Source organism: Camelus ferus, chromosome 12 (assembly GCF_009834535.1).
Source record: "Camelus ferus isolate YT-003-E chromosome 12, BCGSAC_Cfer_1.0, whole genome shotgun sequence".
Taxonomy (NCBI): domain Eukaryota; kingdom Metazoa; phylum Chordata; class Mammalia; order Artiodactyla; family Camelidae; genus Camelus; species Camelus ferus.
In genome coordinates this window covers 45,504,186-45,526,132 of record NC_045707.1, presented here as the reverse complement: position 1 = coordinate 45,526,132, position 21,947 = coordinate 45,504,186, and the positions used below count along the sequence as shown (strand labels likewise).

The 21,947-nt window shown below is 35.4% G+C and overlaps 1 protein-coding gene and 1 long non-coding RNA gene across 3 annotated transcripts in view; one reads left to right on the top strand and one right to left on the bottom strand.

Annotated features, from left to right (window-relative positions):
- Nucleotides 1-21,947, bottom strand: part of NTN4 (netrin 4) — a 104,207-nt gene that overhangs the window by 9,125 nt on the left and 73,135 nt on the right. The window contains exons 6-9 of one of the 2 annotated variants that reach the window (XM_032493596.1): nt 17,787-17,858; nt 7,768-7,981; nt 7,290-7,405; nt 523-591 (exon numbers count right to left, since the gene is read on the bottom strand). In XM_032493596.1, the coding sequence (XP_032349487.1) occupies nt 523-591; nt 7,290-7,405; nt 7,768-7,981; nt 17,787-17,858 (471 nt within the window). The remainder of the gene's footprint in view (nt 1-522; nt 592-7,289; nt 7,406-7,767; nt 7,982-17,786; nt 17,859-21,947) is intronic. The other variant, XM_032493597.1, reaches the window with a different exon arrangement.
- Nucleotides 1-21,947, top strand: part of LOC106729986 — a 164,418-nt gene that overhangs the window by 73,343 nt on the left and 69,128 nt on the right. The window lies entirely within an intron of this gene.

Here is a 21,947-nt window from a genome sequence, read left to right as displayed (position 1 = left end):
AAAAATCCCTTGTGCTCCAGCTATTCATTCCTCCCTCCCTCCCTTTCCCCAAACCCCTGGAAACCACGATCTTTTTATTGTTTCTGCCCAAAGCCTGACCTTTTAATTGCTGTGAAATATACTGCTTTAAACTGATTTCTGCTTAGTGTTACTACAGGATAAACTGGCACAGGAATCATTTAAGTGTCTAGAGACTTCCCTTTTAGATTACTTAAAATAAGAAGCATCCATAAGAAAGATGATGTTTCATGATTTTTCCCCCTTTTTGTTGTTTGCCTCTTTTCCATATAGTAGGATAACCTTGCCTTTCCTCTAAAAGCCTCTTGCTCTCAACAGAACATTCAACACCATTTCTATTAGAAAAATCTAGATCAAGACCAGAATACTGTGTTTACTATTATTATATAAGACTAGTGCTTTGATTTATTGAGAATGTCATAGACCAGGCCACTCATTTCCTAAAAAACTCTTTGTACTTAGTTTGAATAGATTCTTAAAAGCATTCAAGGACTCCAAACTCACCATATGAATATTTCATTCCACAGAATGCCTTGGAGTTTCCTAACACCTGTTCCTTACACTCACATTTACCTACAGAAAGTAAATGAAAAGTATTGTTAGTTGTTTAGAAAAAAAAGTGGAAAAAAAAAAAGAGAAGAAATAAGTAAAACCAGGTGGCATAACTCTTTAAGGCTTGAGTAATTCATATAATATAATTCATAAATACTAAGAAACCATGGAAAGTTACTCAAAAGAAATAGAGTCACCTTTTTGAAGTGAATTAGTTATCATCCAATAAAGTATTGACCTAAGAAAATACAGAAATGTAGAAACAATGATATATTTTAATGCTTATAATTGATGTTATGATAAATATAGTCTGGAATTAATATCCCATGCTAATGGAAAGGAACAACTGAATGAATACCCTATAGGAAAGACAATTGTCTTTTTACTATTAATGTTCATCATAATAAACGTTAAATAAAATAAAATAATTGAGCAATCCTTTGAAGGTAATGCTATTCAATTTTAAAAATATTTGTTAAGCACCTGTTATGCGCAGGACATATAAAAAGATGTACTTCAGGGTATATAAAGATGAGCAAGGACATATAAAAAGATGTACTTCAGGGTATATAAAGATGAGCAAGATACAGTTCTAGCCTGAAGGCTTATAATTCAGTAAAGTGAATAAAGCAAGTGTGTAAACAGTGATAAGTTTTCTAAGACAGGTACAATATACTTGGGTAGGAGGGCCACATGTCTGGGAAGATGGAAAAAAGGCTTCATGGCTGATTGAAATGGACTTTGAATAATTAGGATATTCTCTCCCAGCAGTTAAAATTATGTACTACAATTATTACATATGAAAGATTAGCCAGACCCTTGTGGAAGACTTTCAGAACGCCTTTGTACATAGTCTATAACAGCAACCTTATACTTATTTATGTATCTGTTTCCTCTCCAGACTGTGATCCTTGAGGACAATGGTTATGTTTTATTCATCTTTATATTCTTAGAGCCCAGAATAGATAGGATTTTCAGTCTTACTGATTTAATAATTAGATATAATTTTAGTCCTTCTCTAACCCCTCTTCTTCTGCCTTCACACATTGCATTTTATAAGCATTGAGTGGGATAGCAGTAGGTAACTTTCACTGAGGAGCACTCACTATGTGCCAGACACTGTTTTAAGTGTTTTACATTTATTTACTCTTCTAAGATTTTAACAAGTAGAAATTTGACAGGAATACAGAGATAAAAGGATGAGCACAGAAATGTAAGAGAGAAAGGGCAGATGTGTTCATGGAATATTCAGTCACTCTGTTTATCCTGGATACAGACTGAGTTGAGAATAGTGGAAGATATCATGGAAGACCTTGGTTGATAAGCAGTTTGGGCTTGAATTTAATATGTTAGATAAAGGGGAATTTTCAAAGCTATCAGCTAAAAGAAGTTACATGAATTTAAAAAATCATATATATATATGAAATCATATATATATGAAAATTAATCAGGCATTACTGTACCAAAACTAATGGAATTGGAAAAAAAATGGAGGCAAGGACCCGTTAGAGGCTAGTGAAATTGGTAACACAGTTAACTAAATTGAGTATCAACTATAAGCCATAAACTTTGTAAGGAATTTTATCCATGTGATTTTATTTAATATTTATAATAAGCTTATCAAATAGGTATTATTAATAAATGAAAAGAATGAAGGCTCAGAGAAGTTAATTAGCTTATCCATGGCAGCATAGCTGACAAGTAGAAAAGCCAGATTTTAAGCCTGGGTTTGAAAGAATCTGAAGCCTCTGATCTTTCCACTCTACTGTCTTTCTAAGGCTGATGGAATGTGGGTCTGAGAGGTGGTCGTGGGTGTAGATAGGAAGACATATCAAGGGATGCTGCAGAGTTAGGGTCTACAAATCCTGTCAATGAATTGGATAAGGGCAAGGGAAGAGGAAGCATAAAAATGTACCTGAAGCCAAGGTGACAGAGAGGATTTTAGTTTCACTAACAGAAATTGGGAAGTTAGGAGAAGTAGAGCATTTTAGGGGTGTATAATTTAAGGTTTTTAAGGTAGTAATTGTCTAACTTAATTATTGAAAGGATACTGAGTAGCTCATAGGCGAAAAAGCCAAAGAACCAGAACTCTGAAAGGACAAGAAGCAAGAGCGCTCCAGAGTCTCTTTTATGATTTTGCCATTGGAGTCATGAACTCTAATCATTTTCAGACTTTGTCACGTTCAGCTCAAGGTTTAAATTCCAGGGGGAGAGCATCTGATTGCGTCTCCAAGACTGTATTAAGTGGGGGAAGAGTGGCTCCCCAAAGAAGAATTGGATTGAGCTACCACGGAAATAGCAGGAAAAAAGGGGAAATGGATCTGATCAGGCAAAAAAACAACAGAGTTCTAGTACAAGGAGAATATAATGAATTAGAGATGCTAACAAATATTTGAGTGGAAATGAGTATGATTCTGGTGAGATCAGGTAGAGGGACATAGTGATGTGGAAACTATTGACATATTGACTCAACCTAAAGTTTCCTGAGAAATCAGAGAATGAGATTTGCAAGTGGAAAATCCCAGAGGAATTAAAAAGTGAGAAAGATACATCAAAGGTGCTTAAAGTGAGCTGTTGTGATTTGTTCAGTAATACTGCTTACCATCTAAACAAAGCAGAGGATTGCTCATTTGGAAATTGCAGTAACCTAAGTGGATATCCCGCAGCCTTTCATGATTCCACCAAAGCAGGAGAGTATGGTAACTACCATGGTATGAAACCTAATGTTTGGAATTTGCAGATTTTATTATAGATAAACAACAAGGTCCCCCACTGTATAGTACAGGGAATTATATTCAATACCTTGTAATAGCCTATAATGAAAAAGAATATGAAAAGGAATATATATATGTATATATATGTAACCGAATCACTATGCTGTACACCAGAAAATAACACAACATTGTAAACCGACTAAACTTTAATTAAAAAAAAGCTTAATGGAACTCCAAATGGCAGATCTTATTCCTCAACATGATGTTCTTCTCTTTAGTCCTTCAGTCTATGAGAACATGAATAGGTCTGTTATTTGAAGATCTTTCCTTGGCTGCTTTCCAATACTCCCTTTTCATATGTTAAGAAATCAGTCATTAAAATTTGCTTTTGAATAAATCTTTGTTGATTAGGCTTCAGCCCAGATGTGTTTTCTTAAAAGAAATCTGGAAGGGGATGAAAATCTGTTTAGTTTTACTGGGTTATTAGAATATTTCAAAAAAAAAAAAAGAGAGAGAGAAGCATTGTTTACAATTCTGTGGTAATAGCTGAAGCCGGTTTTGTTGTAGAGGAAGTGAAATTTTACATCTGATGTTCTCTACCCCACAAGAAGTGGTAGAAATTAAGAGTGTCTTGGTATAGTGCATTTTCTAGTTATGGAAACTTATGGCAGGTAAATAGGTAGGTAGGTACATAGATTTGAAAATGAACCACAGTGCTTAGAAAACAGATTATCACTTTTTTTGTTGAAGAAAGTGCCCAGGGGTACTAATCTATACCCAATTGGAATATTGCTGTTTAGCAGGAAACTGAATAACGTCTTCCTCAGTCCAGAGCTCATCCAGATGATTTTCAGAGACTCTCTGGGGACACGATAGATCTAACAGCTGTCATGGATGTGAGAGGCTGGAGTAGGACTGATGGCAGCACGTTATGTTCTTCATTGGTGTGCTGTCAGCTCCCTACAAACATGATGATTGGCTTAATGAAAGTTCTATGGTACTAGAACTTTGCTTTTTTACCGATTTGGCTTTGCAGACAAAGTTAGAGAATTCTGAAAACTGTTGTGTTAGAAAAATAGAAGAAATCTTTCAAAAGTGGTTATAAAAGTTAACATCGTAGAATTCAGACTCTGTAGCATTAAGGCACAAAATTAATGGGAAAGAGTTTTCTTTTTCAAATGCTAAAAAGATAAATACAACAACTCCATATTACCTTATCTTTCCCACCTCTTTTCCTGTTGCAAATTTAACTGAAACCATTAGGAAAATGATCATAAGATTAAGTGAAGAAACCATGATACAGAACTGCAATACCAGTGTTCCTCAAATTTGAGTTCTTGATTCTTGAAAGATCCATAAGTTCTCGGTGAGAATGTATTAAATTATGGTTTCTTACTCTGTTCCAGCCACTCTGGCCTTGCTGTTTCCTGAATAAGCCAGGCCTAGTCTCACCACAGGGCTATTGCACTTGCTGTATCTTCTGCCTAAATTCTCCTCTGTTAGCTGTATTGCTCACTCCCTTACCATCTTCAGAGTTTTTTCTCAAAAATCCTTTCATAGGACTTTTCTTATCACCCCATTTAAAAGTATGTACGACTCAAGCACTTGTTATCCTCTGCTTTACTTCTCCATTATACTAAACATCATTAAATACTTCACTTGTTTCTTAACTGTCTTCCTGTGTATGAATGTAAGCTCTTTGGAGGCTGGGATTTTTGTCTGTTCAATTACTAGATTTACAGCACTGGCACATAGTATGGGTACTCAATAAATATTTGTTAAATGAATGAATTCATAAAGAACTCCTACAAATTAGTAAGAAAATTAAATAGGAAATTCACAGAAAAGGAAACCTGAATGGCCAAGAAACCGTAAAAAATTACTAATTAGGAAAATGCAACTTAAAAATGGCAAGATCTCATTTCATATCCATCAGATTGGCAAAAAATTCGAGGTTTGATGACATTAATTTTAGAAGTCCAATAGATAGTAAATAAGTTAAACTGTGCCTGAGTTAGTAAGTTAAAATAGTGCTTGGCCCCTTGTATGTGCTATATAAACATTTGTTAAGTAAACACAAAGTATTAGTGAGGATGTAGAGCAACAGGATGCCATTTTTTGCTGATGAAATGCAAATTTCTACAACCACATGAGAGAGCTATTTGGTAATAAGTGGTAAATTTGACAATAAGAACACTTGTGACCCAACAGTAGGTCACAGCAGGTTGTGCCCTAGAACAAGGGTCAGCAAACATTGTTTTAAAAGAAACAGATGGTAAATATTTTAGGCTTTGTGGGCCAAGGGGCAAAATTAAAGATTTTATGTAGGTATTTATATAAACATTTAAAGTGTAACCATTTAAACCTTAGAACAGGTAGTTTGTAGCCTACAGAAAAACAGATGGCAGGCCACATTTGGCCTGAGGCCGCAGTTTGCCAGCCCCTGCTCTAGTGAAACTCCTCAGGTATACAAAGTCACATGTAAGACAACATTCATGGTAGCATTATATATAATAGTGGAAAATTGGAGATTGGAAATAACCTAAATGGCAAACAATGTGAGAATAAGAAATCTCATATTCTATAATAAAATGGATAAATGTAAAAAAAAGTACATATTTAAGTCAAAAAATTTTAAAAAGGTAGGTAAGTTATCATGTGCATGAGATTTTAAAAACATTATATAAGGGGGAGGGTATAGCTCAAGTGGTAGAGCACATTCTCAGCATACACAAGGTCCTGGGTTCAATCCCCAGTACCTCCTCTAAAAAGCCTAATTACCTCCCCCCACTAAAAATTAAAAAAAAACTTAAAACATTCTGTAAATATATAAATTATAAACTCTTTAGTATATATATAGTAAAATAGTAAAAATATGAAAATGAATGATGAACACCAAAATTCAGGTTAGTGGTTATTCTGTGGAGTAAGGGAGGCTAGTGAGTTTGTAGACTGGTATACCAGGGGCTTCAAATGTATCTGTAACATCTTATAAATTAAATGAAAATATGAGACAATTATGGCAAAACCCAAGATTTGAAACATAAGATTTGATAACATTAGAACATATGATATGGGTGTCCATATCATATTTTTGGCATTTGTAATGTTTAATAATAAGGAATATTTTAAAACTTACTATAAGTTTAACTTGGATGATTTGGTGAGGATTTTACAACCAAATGCTGACACTAAGATTTCATGCCCACATTTGTGTTTATGCTAAGAGTAAGCTGGTGCTAAATAAAACTACTTGATTTTCTGTGAGAGAAGAATAGAGGAAGGCTGAACATAGAAATTATGTATCCACACCAATATCACAGCATTCTCCTCAAATGATGAAACAGAGAAATATCATAGGAAAACTGAATCAGAAGAAATTGTACTATAGACCAGGTAACCTCAAAGAACCATATTTATGTAGTAAACAGTGTTTTGGCTTCAGTAAAAATAATTTTTTATATTCAATTAATATTATTAATTTGAATTTTACTAGTTTTTTTACTTATATTTAGTTTGTAAAATTATTTTTGTTTTCTAGTGTAAAAAAGCTAAATATAAGGTGTTCACAGCTAAATTTTGCATTGTACATATTGAGTTACACTAGGTCTGTAAGAATATTTTTCCTTTAAATGGATCTGTACATTCCCATAGAGTTAGCTCTCATCTGTGTAAAACATTATGCTTTAGAGACAGGGAAACACACCAAAGTATTAAGAGTGGAAACAACGAGATTTGGGTATATTTTTAACTGTGATGTTTTGCATTTTCCAAATTTTCTATACTAATTATATGTTACTCTAACGATCAGAAAATAAACAAAAGCTTATTAAAATACTCTTTTAGCTATATTTAACAGTTTTATACTTATGGGGAATCACTACTTTGTTAACCTCAGAACTAAAGAGTTCTTATAAGATCCAAAATCTGTTCTCTGGTTTGTTGTGAATCACCATTACTGAAGACCAGACAGTGGAAATACGATACCCGGTTCTATCATCTCACCTGAATGTCGAAGTGCCGAAAATCCTTGCTCATCCTCCCACTCCCAGGTTGGTTCACTCTTATTGTGCATGGAATGGAAGTCAGGAATTTCATGATACCAGTCTATGTCTGTGTTGCTAATAAAATAGAAAATGATAAAAACTTATTAAGGATTTCTTAGAACTTGAATTAAATGAATATACTTATAGAGATTTAAGCCTTATCAGCTACATTCCAATTCTTTCACTTTTCAGAAATAAAGAGTGTTGTAAGGGCCTACTGTTAAAAAGAATCATTTATTTTGCAGAATGAGCCAGACCATCTCTAGAATCTTGCAAGAACAAATCACTTGACCCTGCAATTTGACAAAAATTCTTTGAAGAGATGTGTAGATACATCTTTGCTCCACTAGTGGCATTCAAGGTTTTGCAAATCACTACCAGATCTTCAAAAGAATCTGAAAGACACATAGATAGGAGCAAGAACCATGCACATTCACCTGCTAATGCAGTCTCCTGTGAGAGGGTCGCAGCTCCCCGCACAGTCACAGGGCCTGCAGCCGTAGTCTCCGAAGCCCCAGTATCCCACCATACACCTGTCACAGTGTGGCCCTGCCACCCCAGGCTTGCAAGGGCAGTCACCATTGCTGGGCTCACAGAAGGTCACTGAGCTGAAAGGAAGGACAGCTGATCCAACTGGATGACAGGAACACACTACAACAGAGAAGACACACAAGGACTGATGAGTGACTAGACTATCTGTGGAGATTAAGCCCAGCAATCCCACACTGGCTTTCCTTCACCACAGAGCATATCTCTGAGGCTCCTCCTGTACCCACTAGTTGTATGCTCAGAGAATAAAACCTAATTAAATTAGAGATAAGAAGATATCATTAGAAAAGCACATCTGCTGCAAATGAACCACATACTTTATTTTAAAATTAAAGGCATTAAATATGAATGGCTTTTGTTTGGGGTGATGAGAATGAATCAGCAAAGAAAAAAAAGAAGGAGCAGTTAGTGAGGAAGGAAACAAATCATGAGTGTGTGGTGTTCTGGAAGCCAAATAACGAAAATTTCAAGGAGGTGGACAACATCAACTATGTTAAATGCTGATAGGTCCAAGAAGATGAGGAATAGGATGAACTATTGCACTTGACAACATGAAGGTTATTGATGTCCTTGGCAGGAATACTTTCAGCGTAATAGTGAGTGGCGAACCTCACTGAAGAAAACTCAGGAGAGAGTGAGAGGAGAGGATCTGAGCATGAGAACAGATAGCTCTGTTGAGGAGCTTTTCTGTAAGGGCACAGAAGTGTGGTGGTAGCTAAAACTGAATAGGGAGATGACCTGAAGTGAAGGTTTGAGTCTTTGTCTTGTCTGTTTTAAGATGGGATCTATTACAGCATGTTCAATATTTTATGTTAATGGAAATGATCCAGTAGAAAGAGAAAAATTAATGACTAAAAGAGAGATGGGAGAATTTTTAAAGGGATACGTGAGTAAGGAAGAAAGGATGGGATCTGGTGTAGAAGAGGAGGTGTTGGCCTTGGGTAGGAGGGTGATTAGTTCATAGTAACAGGATGGAAGCTAGAGCATGTGGACAGAGACACAGGGAAGTGGATAAAAGCAGTGGTAGGAGCTGGTGGGATTTTTCTTCTGATTGCTTATATTTTCTGGATGAAATAGAAAGTGAGGTCATCAGGTGAGAGAGGTGAAGAGTGGGAGTGGAAGAATTATAATCGTCAGGCCACATGGAGGCCACCTTTTGAGGTTAGTAGTCATGAATTGATAGTGACACCAGATAAAACGATTGGTAGTTTCTCTAGTCCTGTACAACTAAGAGAGTTCAGGTTTGGTACAGGAAGAAAGCTTGATTTCATTTGCATAGTGCTGTGGACTGAATGTTTGTGTCCCCCACAATGTGTATGTTGAAGCCTAATCCTCAATGTGATGGTGTTTAGAGGTGGGTCCTTTGGGAAGTTTGGATACAGTCTGGAGGAGATGAGATTGGTGTCATCATGAGGGGATGAAGAGTGCAGAGCTCTCTTCTTTGTGAAGGATGTTAGGCAACAACAGAAGTTGGCAGGCTGCAACCCGGAAGAGAGCTCTACCAGACCCGAACGATGCTGGTACTTATCTTAGACTTCCAGCCTCCAGAACTGTGAGAAATAAGTGTTTGCTGTTTAAGTCACCCGGTCTATGGTATTTTGTTGGAGCAGCCTGTATGGGCTAAGACAGTTGCTCAGATTAGAATCTATAGTCAGCCATTTCTGCATGTCTTTTCTATTAATTGAGTCCTTCCCCTCAGCCCTCTCCCAGGTCCTGCAATCGCCTACCACTCACAGTTTGACAATCCCCAACACTTTCTTTGTTCCTGGAATAGCAAAAATAGCTGAACAAAGTAAAAAAAACAAAGTGCTTTTTGGGTATATCACAAATTTGTGTAACCTAACTTCAGCTGGGTCCTCAGCTGGGTCTCCTACCTGATACTCATTAACCCTATTTATTCAATTTTACCTGGCCTTAAAAAAAAATTCCTTACAGTGGCTGTCCCAAAATTTCTTCAGGTTTTTTAATTCACTCTAACCACTTGGTCTGAAGATTCTAATTCACTGATAAGGTCCTCTGGATAATCTTTTCTCTACCTCAAAAATCTCTATCTTTATCTTTCCATTCTTCTTTCTGAGAATCAAATGAGAAAGCTGGATTTGATCTTGGTTTATGGCCTTGACTCTCACAAGCTCTGTGATCTTGAGCAAGAAATTTAACTTTTCTGAACATCAGTTTCTCAATTTGGGTATTTACATCTCATGAAGACTTCATGAGGATGAAACTATTGTAAATGAAATTATTTCAGCAACGTGCATAGCACAGAGTCTGACACTTACCAAGCTGACTCTACCTGTGGAGTCTTCTCAACTAACATTTTAGGTCCCACTCCCTCCTTTATCCCCCTGGAAACTGATTTTATTAATTACTTTATTTGTCATTAAAAGCTTCATTTGATTTCAGTCTGGCTTCGGATCATTTACTAACTGTGTGACATTTGGCAAGATACCCAGCCTCTCATTATCACAGTCTTGTTGTTTCTAAAATGGAAAAGAGAGTAATATCCAGCCTCCTACAGTTGTTGTAAGGATGAAAGGAGACCATGTATGTAAAGCACTTATTGTAGTGTCTGGCACATGGTTAATTAATAGTGAATTAACTAATGAATTCAATAGCTAATTCTTGTAGAGGTGTAAGGTGTCTGCTTGCATAAATTATGGTGTCAGTTCATGAGGAACTCATAGCTTGTGAGGGAAACAGAGAAATAAACAAAAAATTTCCATATACCGTGATAAGTACTCTATTAGAGGTTTATAAGAGCACAGAGGAAGAGAGCACAGGCTGATGGAATCACATAGGATTCACAAAGGAGGGGTCATTCTGATGAGCTGTAAAATAAGGACAATCTGCACATGCCTTATTTCTGTATTTCCCAAATTTATTTCACTTGGCTACTCACTTTTTGCTCCCAATCCTACTAATTTCTCCAAGAATTAGTGTTCCTGGACCCTTCAGGAAATGCTTTTTTGATCTGGTATTCTTTTTCCTCCTTTAAATCTCATCTTCATCAAGGAATTGCTTTCTTACTTATTCAGAGGCCATGATGTACACTGGACATTAATATTGCTGAAATATTAGGTACATATAAAAATAGCTATACAAGATGGATGAACTCAATGATGTATGTTGTCCATGTCCACAATGCCTAAAACTCAGCCCAACAAATCAATCAAAATCCTTCCCACACTGAACGCCAACTGCTAATTATGCTCACAGTCAAATGCAGTGAGATGCTTCTTGCTAAGACCACAGTCACAACACTCAATCCTACAAATACTGAATACGATAGTACTTCACAAAGTTCTTCACCCACAGAGCTTATCCTGAAAGATGAGTAGGAGTTTACAAGTTGAAAAGAAGGGGAAGAGTTTACAGTTGCTTATTCTAGCCTGTCTTTAGATACTCTCCCCATTGAATTTCTTTTTTTTTAAATTTTATTTATTTATTTATTTTTGGTGGGGGGAGGTAATTTTTTAGGAGGTACTGGGGATTGAACCCAGGACCTTGTGTATGCTAAGTATGTGCTCTACCACTTGAGCTATACCCTCCCCTCCTCCCTTTTTTTTTTTTTTTAACTTTATTTGCCAATTGAATTCCTTTTAAATAATTTTAAAAAAATGTAATTGTGGTAAAAAAAACACATACCATAAAATTTACCATCTTAACCATTTTTTAAATATATATTTTTAATTGAAGTATAGTCAGTTTACAATGTTGTTTCAATTTCTGGTGTACAGCACAATGCTTCAGTCATACATGAATATACATGTATTTGTTTTCATGTGCTTTTTCACCATAAATTCACACCATACACAAAAATAAACTCAAAATAGCTGAAAGACTTAAACATCTTAACCATTTTAAGTGTACAGTTCCTCTCCATTGCATTTTATGTTTCTGCATTATATGTGGAAGCTCTTTCTGCTTCCTGAAAATGTGAAGCTCTCTCATGCATCGGTGCCCCTGGCTGTGCCTGCATTGCCTTTACTTTTATATGCTTCCTTGTCCCACACCCTCCAGTTAACTACTCTATCCTCTATGCTGCCTCTGTTCTTTGTATATATTTCTGTTTTGTGTGTATCACAGTACATCATTATTATTTGTTTATGTGCCTGTCTCTCTTATTACTAGACTCTGAAGTCACTGACAGAAGGATCTTTATCTTCTTATTTTTGTTTCCTAGGCTCCCAGTGTCTGGTACATAGTAGATGCCCAAATAAGCACTTATGGATTTGACCTGAAGGCTGTGGGGATCATATGTGAAAGGGCATGGCCTATTTGGGGAATGAGAAGTTTAGTGTGTCTAGAGTGTACATTGAGTGGAAACCAGTTGAAGCTGATGAGGTAGAAAAAAAGCTGTAGTGTTTGGTTTGGAGCTGATTGTGGACAGGCCTAACCAAGAAGTTGAATTTTATCTTATGGGTATAAAGAATCATAAGAAGTAAAACATTAAAAAAACAGAATTATGACATGGTTATAATTTAATTTTGAATGTTACTTTGGTGGTAGTGTGTGAAATAGACTAGAGTAGGAAGAGACTGATGGCAAGAAAACCAAAGAAACGACAGAGAACAAGGAATTGGACCAAGACAATAGATGTAGGAATGGGAGAAAAAGTTGGATGTGAAAAACTTTTGTTTTTTTTTTTTTTAGATTGGATTGATAGGATTTGGAGACCATCTGGGTGAGTAGGTAGAATGCATTGTTGAGGGACAAACAGAAATTGAGGAAGATTTTAAGATTTCTAGTTTATGAAAGTGAATAGCTAGTGACATTACTCGCAAAGATTTAGAATAGTTTGAGTAGAGTAGTTTGGGGCAGGTAGATCCATGTAGGGGTGGAGATAGGCAAGGGAGGGAGAAGAAAATGAGTTCAGGGTTAGACATATTAAGTTTGAGATGCCTGAAGGATACACTAGTAAGTTATAATAGGCAACCAGAAATAATAATCTGAAGCATAGGAGGAAGGTTGGAGTCACAAATACAGTTTTTTTTTAATTGATAACAGGCAAGTAATAATGTCTAACAGGAGGACATTGGTGACTTGTGAGAGAGAACAGGAGCTGAAGAAATGCAGGTACTGATGGTGTACTACTCTGCTTAGGTCTCTGTATCTCTTTTTTTAAATCTATAATCACTAAAACAGTGGTTCTCAAACCAGGAGAAATGTGAAAAATTTGCATAAGTTCCTTACATCTTATCTCTGTGACACACACCCTTTCTCTCCCATCTTATGCTCTCCTTGGTTGAGAACCACAACAATAAATAAGAGCATGGAATGTTGCTTATTTTTCTTTTTAAACAAAAGGTATGAATTATCTTTTTAGGAAGAATCTCATTTATTTGTTCACTCAACCAATATGTGTTAGTTAATAACTCTAATGTTTGTGAAGCATTTGTAGTTTACAAAACACAGTTACCCCTTAGTCAAATATTTAAGGGCCTTTACAGTATGGCCCTAGGCTACATTTAGTCTTTCCTCTCTAGTTGCCTATAACCCTGCACTTGCCTATAGCCCTTATTCTAATTGAGTAAGATGAATTCTTGCAGATGGCCTTTATTCTAATTAAGTGGAACCCCAATCTTTCCTGTTTCTGTACCTTTATTAATTTCAATAGGGAACTCTTTCCTCCTAAATCTGTCTTTCAAAATGCTACATGTCCTTTAAGATCTATTCAAGTGTCAGCCCTAAGGTTTGTCTCTGGAAGGTGTAGAGTTAGGGTCAAAGAGATTCAACAATTTGGAGTAGTGTAAGTTCTCAAGGTAGGAGATCTGTTTGCATCTTTCTTGTAAAGATAGAAATTCTGACATTGAAACGTACTGCTATTCACGAAAGAGTGAGATGCAGCATGCTTCTCTCTTCCACCCTCTCCCACCTCACCAAGTATGAAGCCCAAGGCAGCCATTCCAGTTACCCATCTGAGGGACAAGTTTACCTTCTTTTATAAGTCATTTCTTATTCCAACTCAGTTGAACATGATTCATCCTTTATTTGAAACCCTCTAGTGGTTTAAAAATAATGTTTCTCTTCTTATAGCTCTGATCACTTCTACTTTGCATTTCAGATGTTTTACTTTGCTCTGTGAAACCAGTCTGTAAATTCCTTGAAGGTGTACATGGATCTCACTCACCTATCCCCTGAAGTGTTTAATGGAGGCAGACTTCTTAGCTAAATTTTTACCTTTATGAGTCCTACATTTCTACTTTACCAGGTTGTATTGAGTATTAAATGAGACACACACAGTGTCCCTAGCACTTAAAAAGCAATTAGCAAATAGAAGATTATGGCTGCTAAAAAGACTGTTTCATTGAATTAAAAGGCAGTGATGAAAAAGCTATTTACAAAGGGCAGTGGAGAAAAACACCATAATGGATGTTGTTTGAAAGGATAATGGTGTGGGTGTTTTGTCTAAGCAGCATTTATTTATCCATTCACCTACTCAACAGACATTTAATGTGTATCTGCTATGTGCTAAATACTGTGCAAACTCCTGGGGATCAATTTTAATAAGATAGTCTTGGCTCTTAAAGAGATCTATAATTTAGAAGAATAATTATTACAAGCTTTTAAAAAACTTACCTAACTCAAGGAAAGAAGTAAAGATTTTGCCTCTAACCATTGAGTTTCTCAGGAGACCAGCTTTATTTCAGTTCATAGAGTTATGGTGATTGCATTAAATCCCTCTGATTTTTTTCTTTTGGTTGGATTTCATTATGAAAACATCAGACATTTTCTCTTGAGATAGAAAAGCACTTTTGATTTGTCATTTGTTTTTGACTAATAAATAATTTGGAGAGATTATATAATATGTAACATATATGTATCAAAATGCTTTGTTAAAAAATGCTTTGTGAAGACTTTAAATTAAATCTCATAATCTAATATAAACATTTCATCATTTTGAGGTGACTAAACCAATAGTTACTGTATCACTCAGTTAAGTCAACTTGGTTTTTTACAGCAGATAGGGGAGCCAGAAGAAAGACAATGTAAGGCTCCCATCTATTTTATTATATGGTATTCCACCACCACCACCATTATCTTTTGCTCTAGTAGAAAATGGAGTCCTTTCTAGGATTTGACCTCTCTGTACTGTCATATATTTTAAAACTCACACATTATTTCAGGAATGGCCAGAGAAGAATGTAATTCTGTCACATGTGCTAGTGGATTTCTGTCAATGTGACTTTTCACATAATTACAAGATAAAAATACCATTTGGAAACTATGCAGAACTAGCTCCAGGCAGAAGGCCCTGACACCTTTCATGGCATATTTTTTTCAGACTGCACACTGAGGCTTGCCTTGCATACCTATCTTCTGAAGTTTGTATAGCAGGCAATATTTGACACACGTAATCCACATTTCTTATTTTCTTCCAAAATGCAAATATATTTTCTTCTTACTTGGGGGAAAAAAGGTTCTTCTTAGATTCTAGTTCAGGTTCTGATTCTCCAACATATGTTTCTTACTAGTTGTTGATTCTAAAATGCAACCCAAGCACTTAATTTTTATGCATTCATTATGATGAATGTCAAAGTTAGAACCCAACTGAAGTGACATAAATCCTTGACTTCAGCTTTGTCTTCCTCTTGTTAAGCATAAAACCTAATAGTAAAGATTGAACTAATATCATATACTATTATTCTTAACTTAATTATTTTTTTCATTATAATTTTTGGTGTATTCAGCTGTGGTGATTGTTCTTGACAGCCAAGATGGTGTTTTGGGTGGTAGCCAGAAATATTTAGAAGCTACATGGCCTGTCTGGGTAGCAAATCATTCATTACTGGAGTAATTATTAGAACTACCCTCTAAAAGAAAATTTGCCCTAGGCTGCTCTCCCATGACCATATTGGCAAAATAAAATTACTAAAATTGTCATTTTAATTCCTAAATATTGTCACAAGATTTTTAAAATAATTAAAACAACTTATTTTAAGTAGTATGTTCTGTACCGGTATGTCCTGTTACAAGAAAACCTGACATAGTAATACAAAACTTTCATAAAAGATGGGATAGAGGAAATGGGTACTCTACAAAAGATTTTACAACAGTTTTCCTTCAAATGATAAATTTAGATAATTGCTGAATGTTGTAAAATTTTATTTAGAGATACACGTTTGTGGCATTATATCTATTATGTGAAGTACTGTCCCCCCATAAGGTATTTACAGAAAGGATTTAGGATATGAGGCTGCTTTTCTCCCAGGAAACATAACTGTTAATGAAACAATAGAACATGTTTTTAAATAAACCTGTGTATCTGTGAGGTTCTGAAACTAATAATTGTTTCAATCACAAAGGCTGACAATAAATACAGCTGTTTGGAAATCACCTGTAATATCTCTTAGGAAGACATAAAATAAAACAAAGGCAATATAACTGAGTTGATAAGGTACAAACTTAGGAGTCAGACTAGGAGAGTTCAAATTCTTGATAATGAGGCTTACTCCTTATATGACTCTGTGAAATTAACACTCTCAAATCTCAATTTTCTCATCAATGAAGGAAGAGCAATAATACCTATGCCATGGGGTTTTTTTGTGAGAGAATTAAATGAGATAATGTATGCATGTAGCAATGTTTCACAATTTAGTGGCACCAAATGCTCAGATAATAACCATTATTATTATCTGGTTGAAACATATTAGTTTTTAAATGTCCATCATTCATTCATTCATTCATTCATTCATTCATTCATCACAGCTTCACCAAAGAGTTCTTGAACTCTAGGGTTAACATGAACCATACTAGGGGCTGAAGATACAAAGACAAATGCAGAGTCATATCTCTTCACGGAGGAAAGAAAGACATGCAAATGAAAATTACGAGGCAGTAAATGTTAGAACAAAGATAGTCCAAGGTGCATGGAAACATAGAAGAAAGAATAACAGCTGCCTCATTGCAAATATAGGTTATTTTTAAGGGAAATTAATTGATCTGACTGGCTTTCAGAATAGGATGAAATTCCTTGCTCTGCATCTGGGAGAAATTTGGTGGCAAACGGCTTTCCTGACTAACCTAAGTCCTATAGAATTGGGTTACTCTCTTGTTCCTTTATTTGGTTAAGAAAATTAATCAGCTATTACTCTCATTTTGTGGATCAAAGTATGTTGAGAAAAAGTAGGGTGTTATCTATGGTCCTGCTGCTTATAGGGAGGTACCCTGCAATGTAATGCAGGATAAGAGTCACAGCTGTCAATCCACTTGAACATAATAGGTATGTGAATATGGGTACAAAATGGCCAGGAACATAATGGAAGAGTTATGGCTTCCTTTATCTTGATGGGGTTGCTAAAGTCTTTGGTGGTGGAGTCACAGGAAACCACTGCTGTCTTTTCATCTTTATTCTTACCTTCATTAATGCTCTAGGAGTCTGCACATCTTTCACTCAGAGAGTAATCCACGATGCCAAGCGTGGGGTAGGAACAACCTGCTGATTTCAGTGTCTCACATTTTCTAAATTGCCAGGACTCCTTATTATCACCTGATGGCTCTAGCATTTGCTATTTAGTTAGTAAAAGCTACACTGGGAGCAAAATATCCTGAAAGTGTCTGTTCCTGATTTAGCTTTTCTAAAAACAGAACTCAAAGTTCAAGGCTCTCCACTGGGAAAGAAGCTGCTATTGAGCCCTTTCACCAGGGCTCAGTGGCCACTCCTTCAGCAGTGCCTCCCAGCCTCCCAACATTGTTTTCTCCTGAAAAGGCCGAGACTCTACAGAATTTCTGATGGGGAATTTTTAATATCAAAGCCATTTCGAAAGCTGCCCAGTTTTCTGCCAAATTTCTTAGAAGGAAAGGGAGATGACTTTGAGATGCAGCTTCAAACAGAAAGGAGACAGTATGAACTGTTATTACTATATTAAGTGTGAAATTAAATGTTAGATAAAATGAAGTCTTCTACCTTTTTTGGGTACTGTTTTATCCTTTCCTTCTACTATCAACTTTTTTTTTTTTTTGGCTAGTGGATGAATAGCTATAAAAAAAATAAAGGAAAAAATTGTAAATGCACTTTACTCTGTCAAAGACAATTTGACTTACCTCTTTACTCTCCTAAGGAGCATTTTTCTTTGCATCCTTTAAATGTTATATACATTGTGTTCAAATATAGCTAGTTCCACAATATTCAAAGTATATGTTAATTTAAAAATTACACTAGAATAAATTTAATAAGAAAATAATCTAAATTAAGATGTGCCTTTCAGTTACTGAAATACAATGTCTTCTTAGTTGTACATCCCACACAAAAGAAAGAGATCAATTTATGCTTGCAATCTAGTCATTCCTGCCTCTATTGAATGCTTTTAAAAAATAAATATTAGGTATTTCCTATCTGTCTTCTATAAAGTTTTAAATGAGTAATGCAAATAAATACCAAAGTCATGCCTGTTATTTTTAATGCTTTACTATGTGACCACTGCTCAGACCCTCAATTTGATTTCTTTATCATTCCTTTCCTGTTTACTAGTTGTAACTAAGCCAGTTACTATTTAGTCCTGGGTGTATCTAAGAGATCTTAGACAGCCAAATAGCCAATTTTATATTCCTGAGTTGCCACTTCATTTAAAACTGAAGAAAGTACTTTTGAGTGTACAGAAAAATTTTATTATGAGAAAACTTTTTGGTATAATTTTGGACACTATATTTTACTTGGGAGAATTTGGTGATATTATGCTCCATTATCTCTTTGTTTAAGACAGCCTTCTATGTTCCCAGTCCACTCAGGCACCATCCACCTAGGCACTTAATCAGGAACTGAAGAACCTCTAGCTCCTTTTTCCTTTGGGGAAAGAACCCCTATTGACTCCATTTTTATCTCCATTGAACCAATGAGCTAGACCCTGCTATAATCTGTCATGGTACCCTTTTCTTCTTAATACTTAATACAGTTTTTAATTACATATTTACTTGGATAAATTTATTTATAGCCTGTTCCCATGGGGTTAGGGACTTCTGTTTTGTTGTATATATCGTGAGTAGGATAGGCCCACCACGTGGTAGGCACTGAGTAAATCTGTGCTGAGTTTAAAAAAAATGGGTTAATTATAGTCGCTTAATAAATATCTCTTAATGATTGATAGTGTTCTGGCCTCAAGTGTAATCTCTTTATGATTTTTCACCTCACTGCTGTCTCTATAGCACATTGTGAAGGCTTAGAAGGTAGGAGAGCCTTTTCATTACTGTATCCCCAAAACCTAGGACACGCCTGACCCATTTTCAGGACTTAATCTCTGTTGAATAAATGTGCCTCTCAATGAGTGACAACCAGGAAATGATTTTATATTTTGATGAACCTCCTAAAAGGATCATTTTATTTATTTCAGTATCCTAGTACCACAACACTGCAACACTAAGAAACAAATAGAACAAATAGGGGGGCGGGGGGTGGAAAGGGACAGACTGGGATTTCAAAATGTAGAATAGATGGACGGGATTGTGCTGTGTAGCACAGGGAAATATATACAGGATCTTGTTGTGGCTCACAGCAAAAGAAAAATGTGACAATGAATGTGTATATGTTCATGTGTGGCTGAGAAATTGTGCTCTACACTGGAATTTGACACAACTTTGTAAAATGACTACAACTCAATAATAAATAAATAAATAAAAATAAAAATAAAATTCCAGATTCCTTAAAAGAAAAAGAATAAAAGTCCTAATTAAACTAAAAAAAAAAAAAGGAACAAATAGAACAAATAAACAAACACAACAAATGCACAGAAAACTGAAATGGTCAAACAGAACAGAATATTCTGGATCTTCCTAGTGCAAGACTGTTCCCTACATGAGTGCAAGACTATTTCCTGCCTTCAATGCTTCACTCAATTGAGTATTATTATTTATTATTTGTAATAAAAGTTCTGTATTCTAACTCCGTGGGACATTCCCCACCCATAAATGCCTCTCACTGGCAGCAAATTTTTTTTCTCATTAATCAATTTTCAATTCCTTTCCTCCAATTATATCTAATTATGACTCTTTGTTCTAGGAAAGTTAAATTATTCTTTGCCACTCCCTATGTCCCCTTATACCTGTTGAGTATGTGTAGAAAGTTGTATTCTCCCTGAGCAGTCTCCTAGTTGATCTGAGAATATTTATCCTCTTTCATATTTATTCATTAGATTCTCTCTTTTCCTGATTGTTCTGTTTATCTATCTGAAACACTCTCCATTTACCTCCACTTTTCTTATACTACGATTCCTTAAGATAAATGCAGTTCTTTAGTTTCAAACTTCACATGGCTAGTTATCAGTAGGCAAATGCCTTAAATTACTCAAAACCAAATGCCATGATCTAAAAAGTCTAGGTCCTTTAAAAATTATTTTTGGTTGTTTTTATATAAAATATACATATAAAATTTCTGATTATTTGTGCTCTTTTACTCATTTTGTTTTCATCAACTAGGTCACAGTGTGGAATCAAATTGTTTGGATCTTTATAGGTCTTTGGATCAAAGTCTTGGGGTCAGACAAACCTGGGTTCGAATCCCAGCCTCTGACCAGCTGTATGAACTTGGACAAATTATATAAGCAATTTAAGCCTTGGTGTCCTCATTTGTAAAATACAAAGACACCACCTAACTCATAAAGATTGCTAAATGAGATAACTTATATAAACTGCCCAGCACAGTGTCTGGCCTATAGAAGCCCCTCAACAAATGCTAGCTCTCTCCTTTATAACCCACCTAATTTTGTTTAGACTTTCTGAGAGTTTTGATATTTTATAATTAGTTGCTTGACTATTTAATGCTTGTCCTCATTAAGTGCAGAATGGCATGTTACCTGTTTATTCAGTGAATTACACTTTTTGTTCTGGAGACATTTTAGAGAATTTCATGACTTTTTACACTTCTGCTCCCAAATTTGACTAACCTTTATTATTCATCAATTCATAAAATATCTCCTTTTAGGTATTTTAATGTTTAATCTTTTTAAAGGATAGTCCTCATATGAATATTACATTATGATATATGTATTTTATCCATCTCTTTTACTTCTTAATCTTCTGGTTTTATATCCTGCTTTTTTAAAAACTGAGATTAAAGTTTCCCAACTCTTATTGCCAAGTCACTGGTTCTATTTAAAGTTTGCTTTTCAAAAACAGTTACTTCATATTGATTCTATGCTGAAATCATTCACAGTTGCTTCCAAAATAAAACAAAGATGTCTATGTTGTTTATATGACATAAGATGAACTCATGTGGCTTTGCTAAAATTATAATTTTAAAGAGAAAATCCCACTAAGCTACTACTGGAAGAAATGTCAGTGATCCTTAGGGAACAGTTCTTTTCTGAGATGGACTAGAATGAACTTGGACAATTACAGGCACAAGAACGGAAAATGGAAGGTGTCACTGTGATACAGTATTCTGGATTTAATTAATTTAAAAATTTTACTTCAAAGAATTTGAAGATAAAGAATGAAAAAATTGTTAAATAGAGGTACAAGCATATGCAGAGAGAGACAGTATTCTTCTTGGGAGCATGATGAGAAGGTGATGTCTGAGTAGAATGTGAAGGATGGAAAGATAGTCTGCAACAAGATAGTCACCCACTCGAGGCACTTGTATTTCCATCAGTTGAGCAGTTTTCACCTAAACCAGAAAGAAGAAAAGAAGAAGAAAAAAAACAAGAAGGAAAAAGAGAAATCTGAATGGATGATAGAACTCCTTTACAAAGATAGTGGGCTGGTTAGGGTAACGGTAACCAAGTAACCAGACAGTATCTTGGTAAACATTTGGATTGGGTTTAAGAGCAAAGGGACCAAGTTTATTTTTATTCATTCTCTGCTAAAAGGCAGTTGACTACATTTATTTTGTCCCATCAGGGAGGAAGGAAGGGCGTGTCAGTTTTGCAAGAGGTTGTTTACTCTGACAGGGAATGAATTCTTCTTTCCTTTCCATTTGCTGATTTTCTTTAAATATGGAGAGAGACTATGCAATAGTTAAAAATATGTCTTGACATAAAAGTTAATAGGTTTATTGTAAAGTTACTAACTGGCTGTTCCCTAAAAAAAGAGCCAATTCTGTTCTACAAAGCATTTTTTCAAACTAAGTGTCCCACTA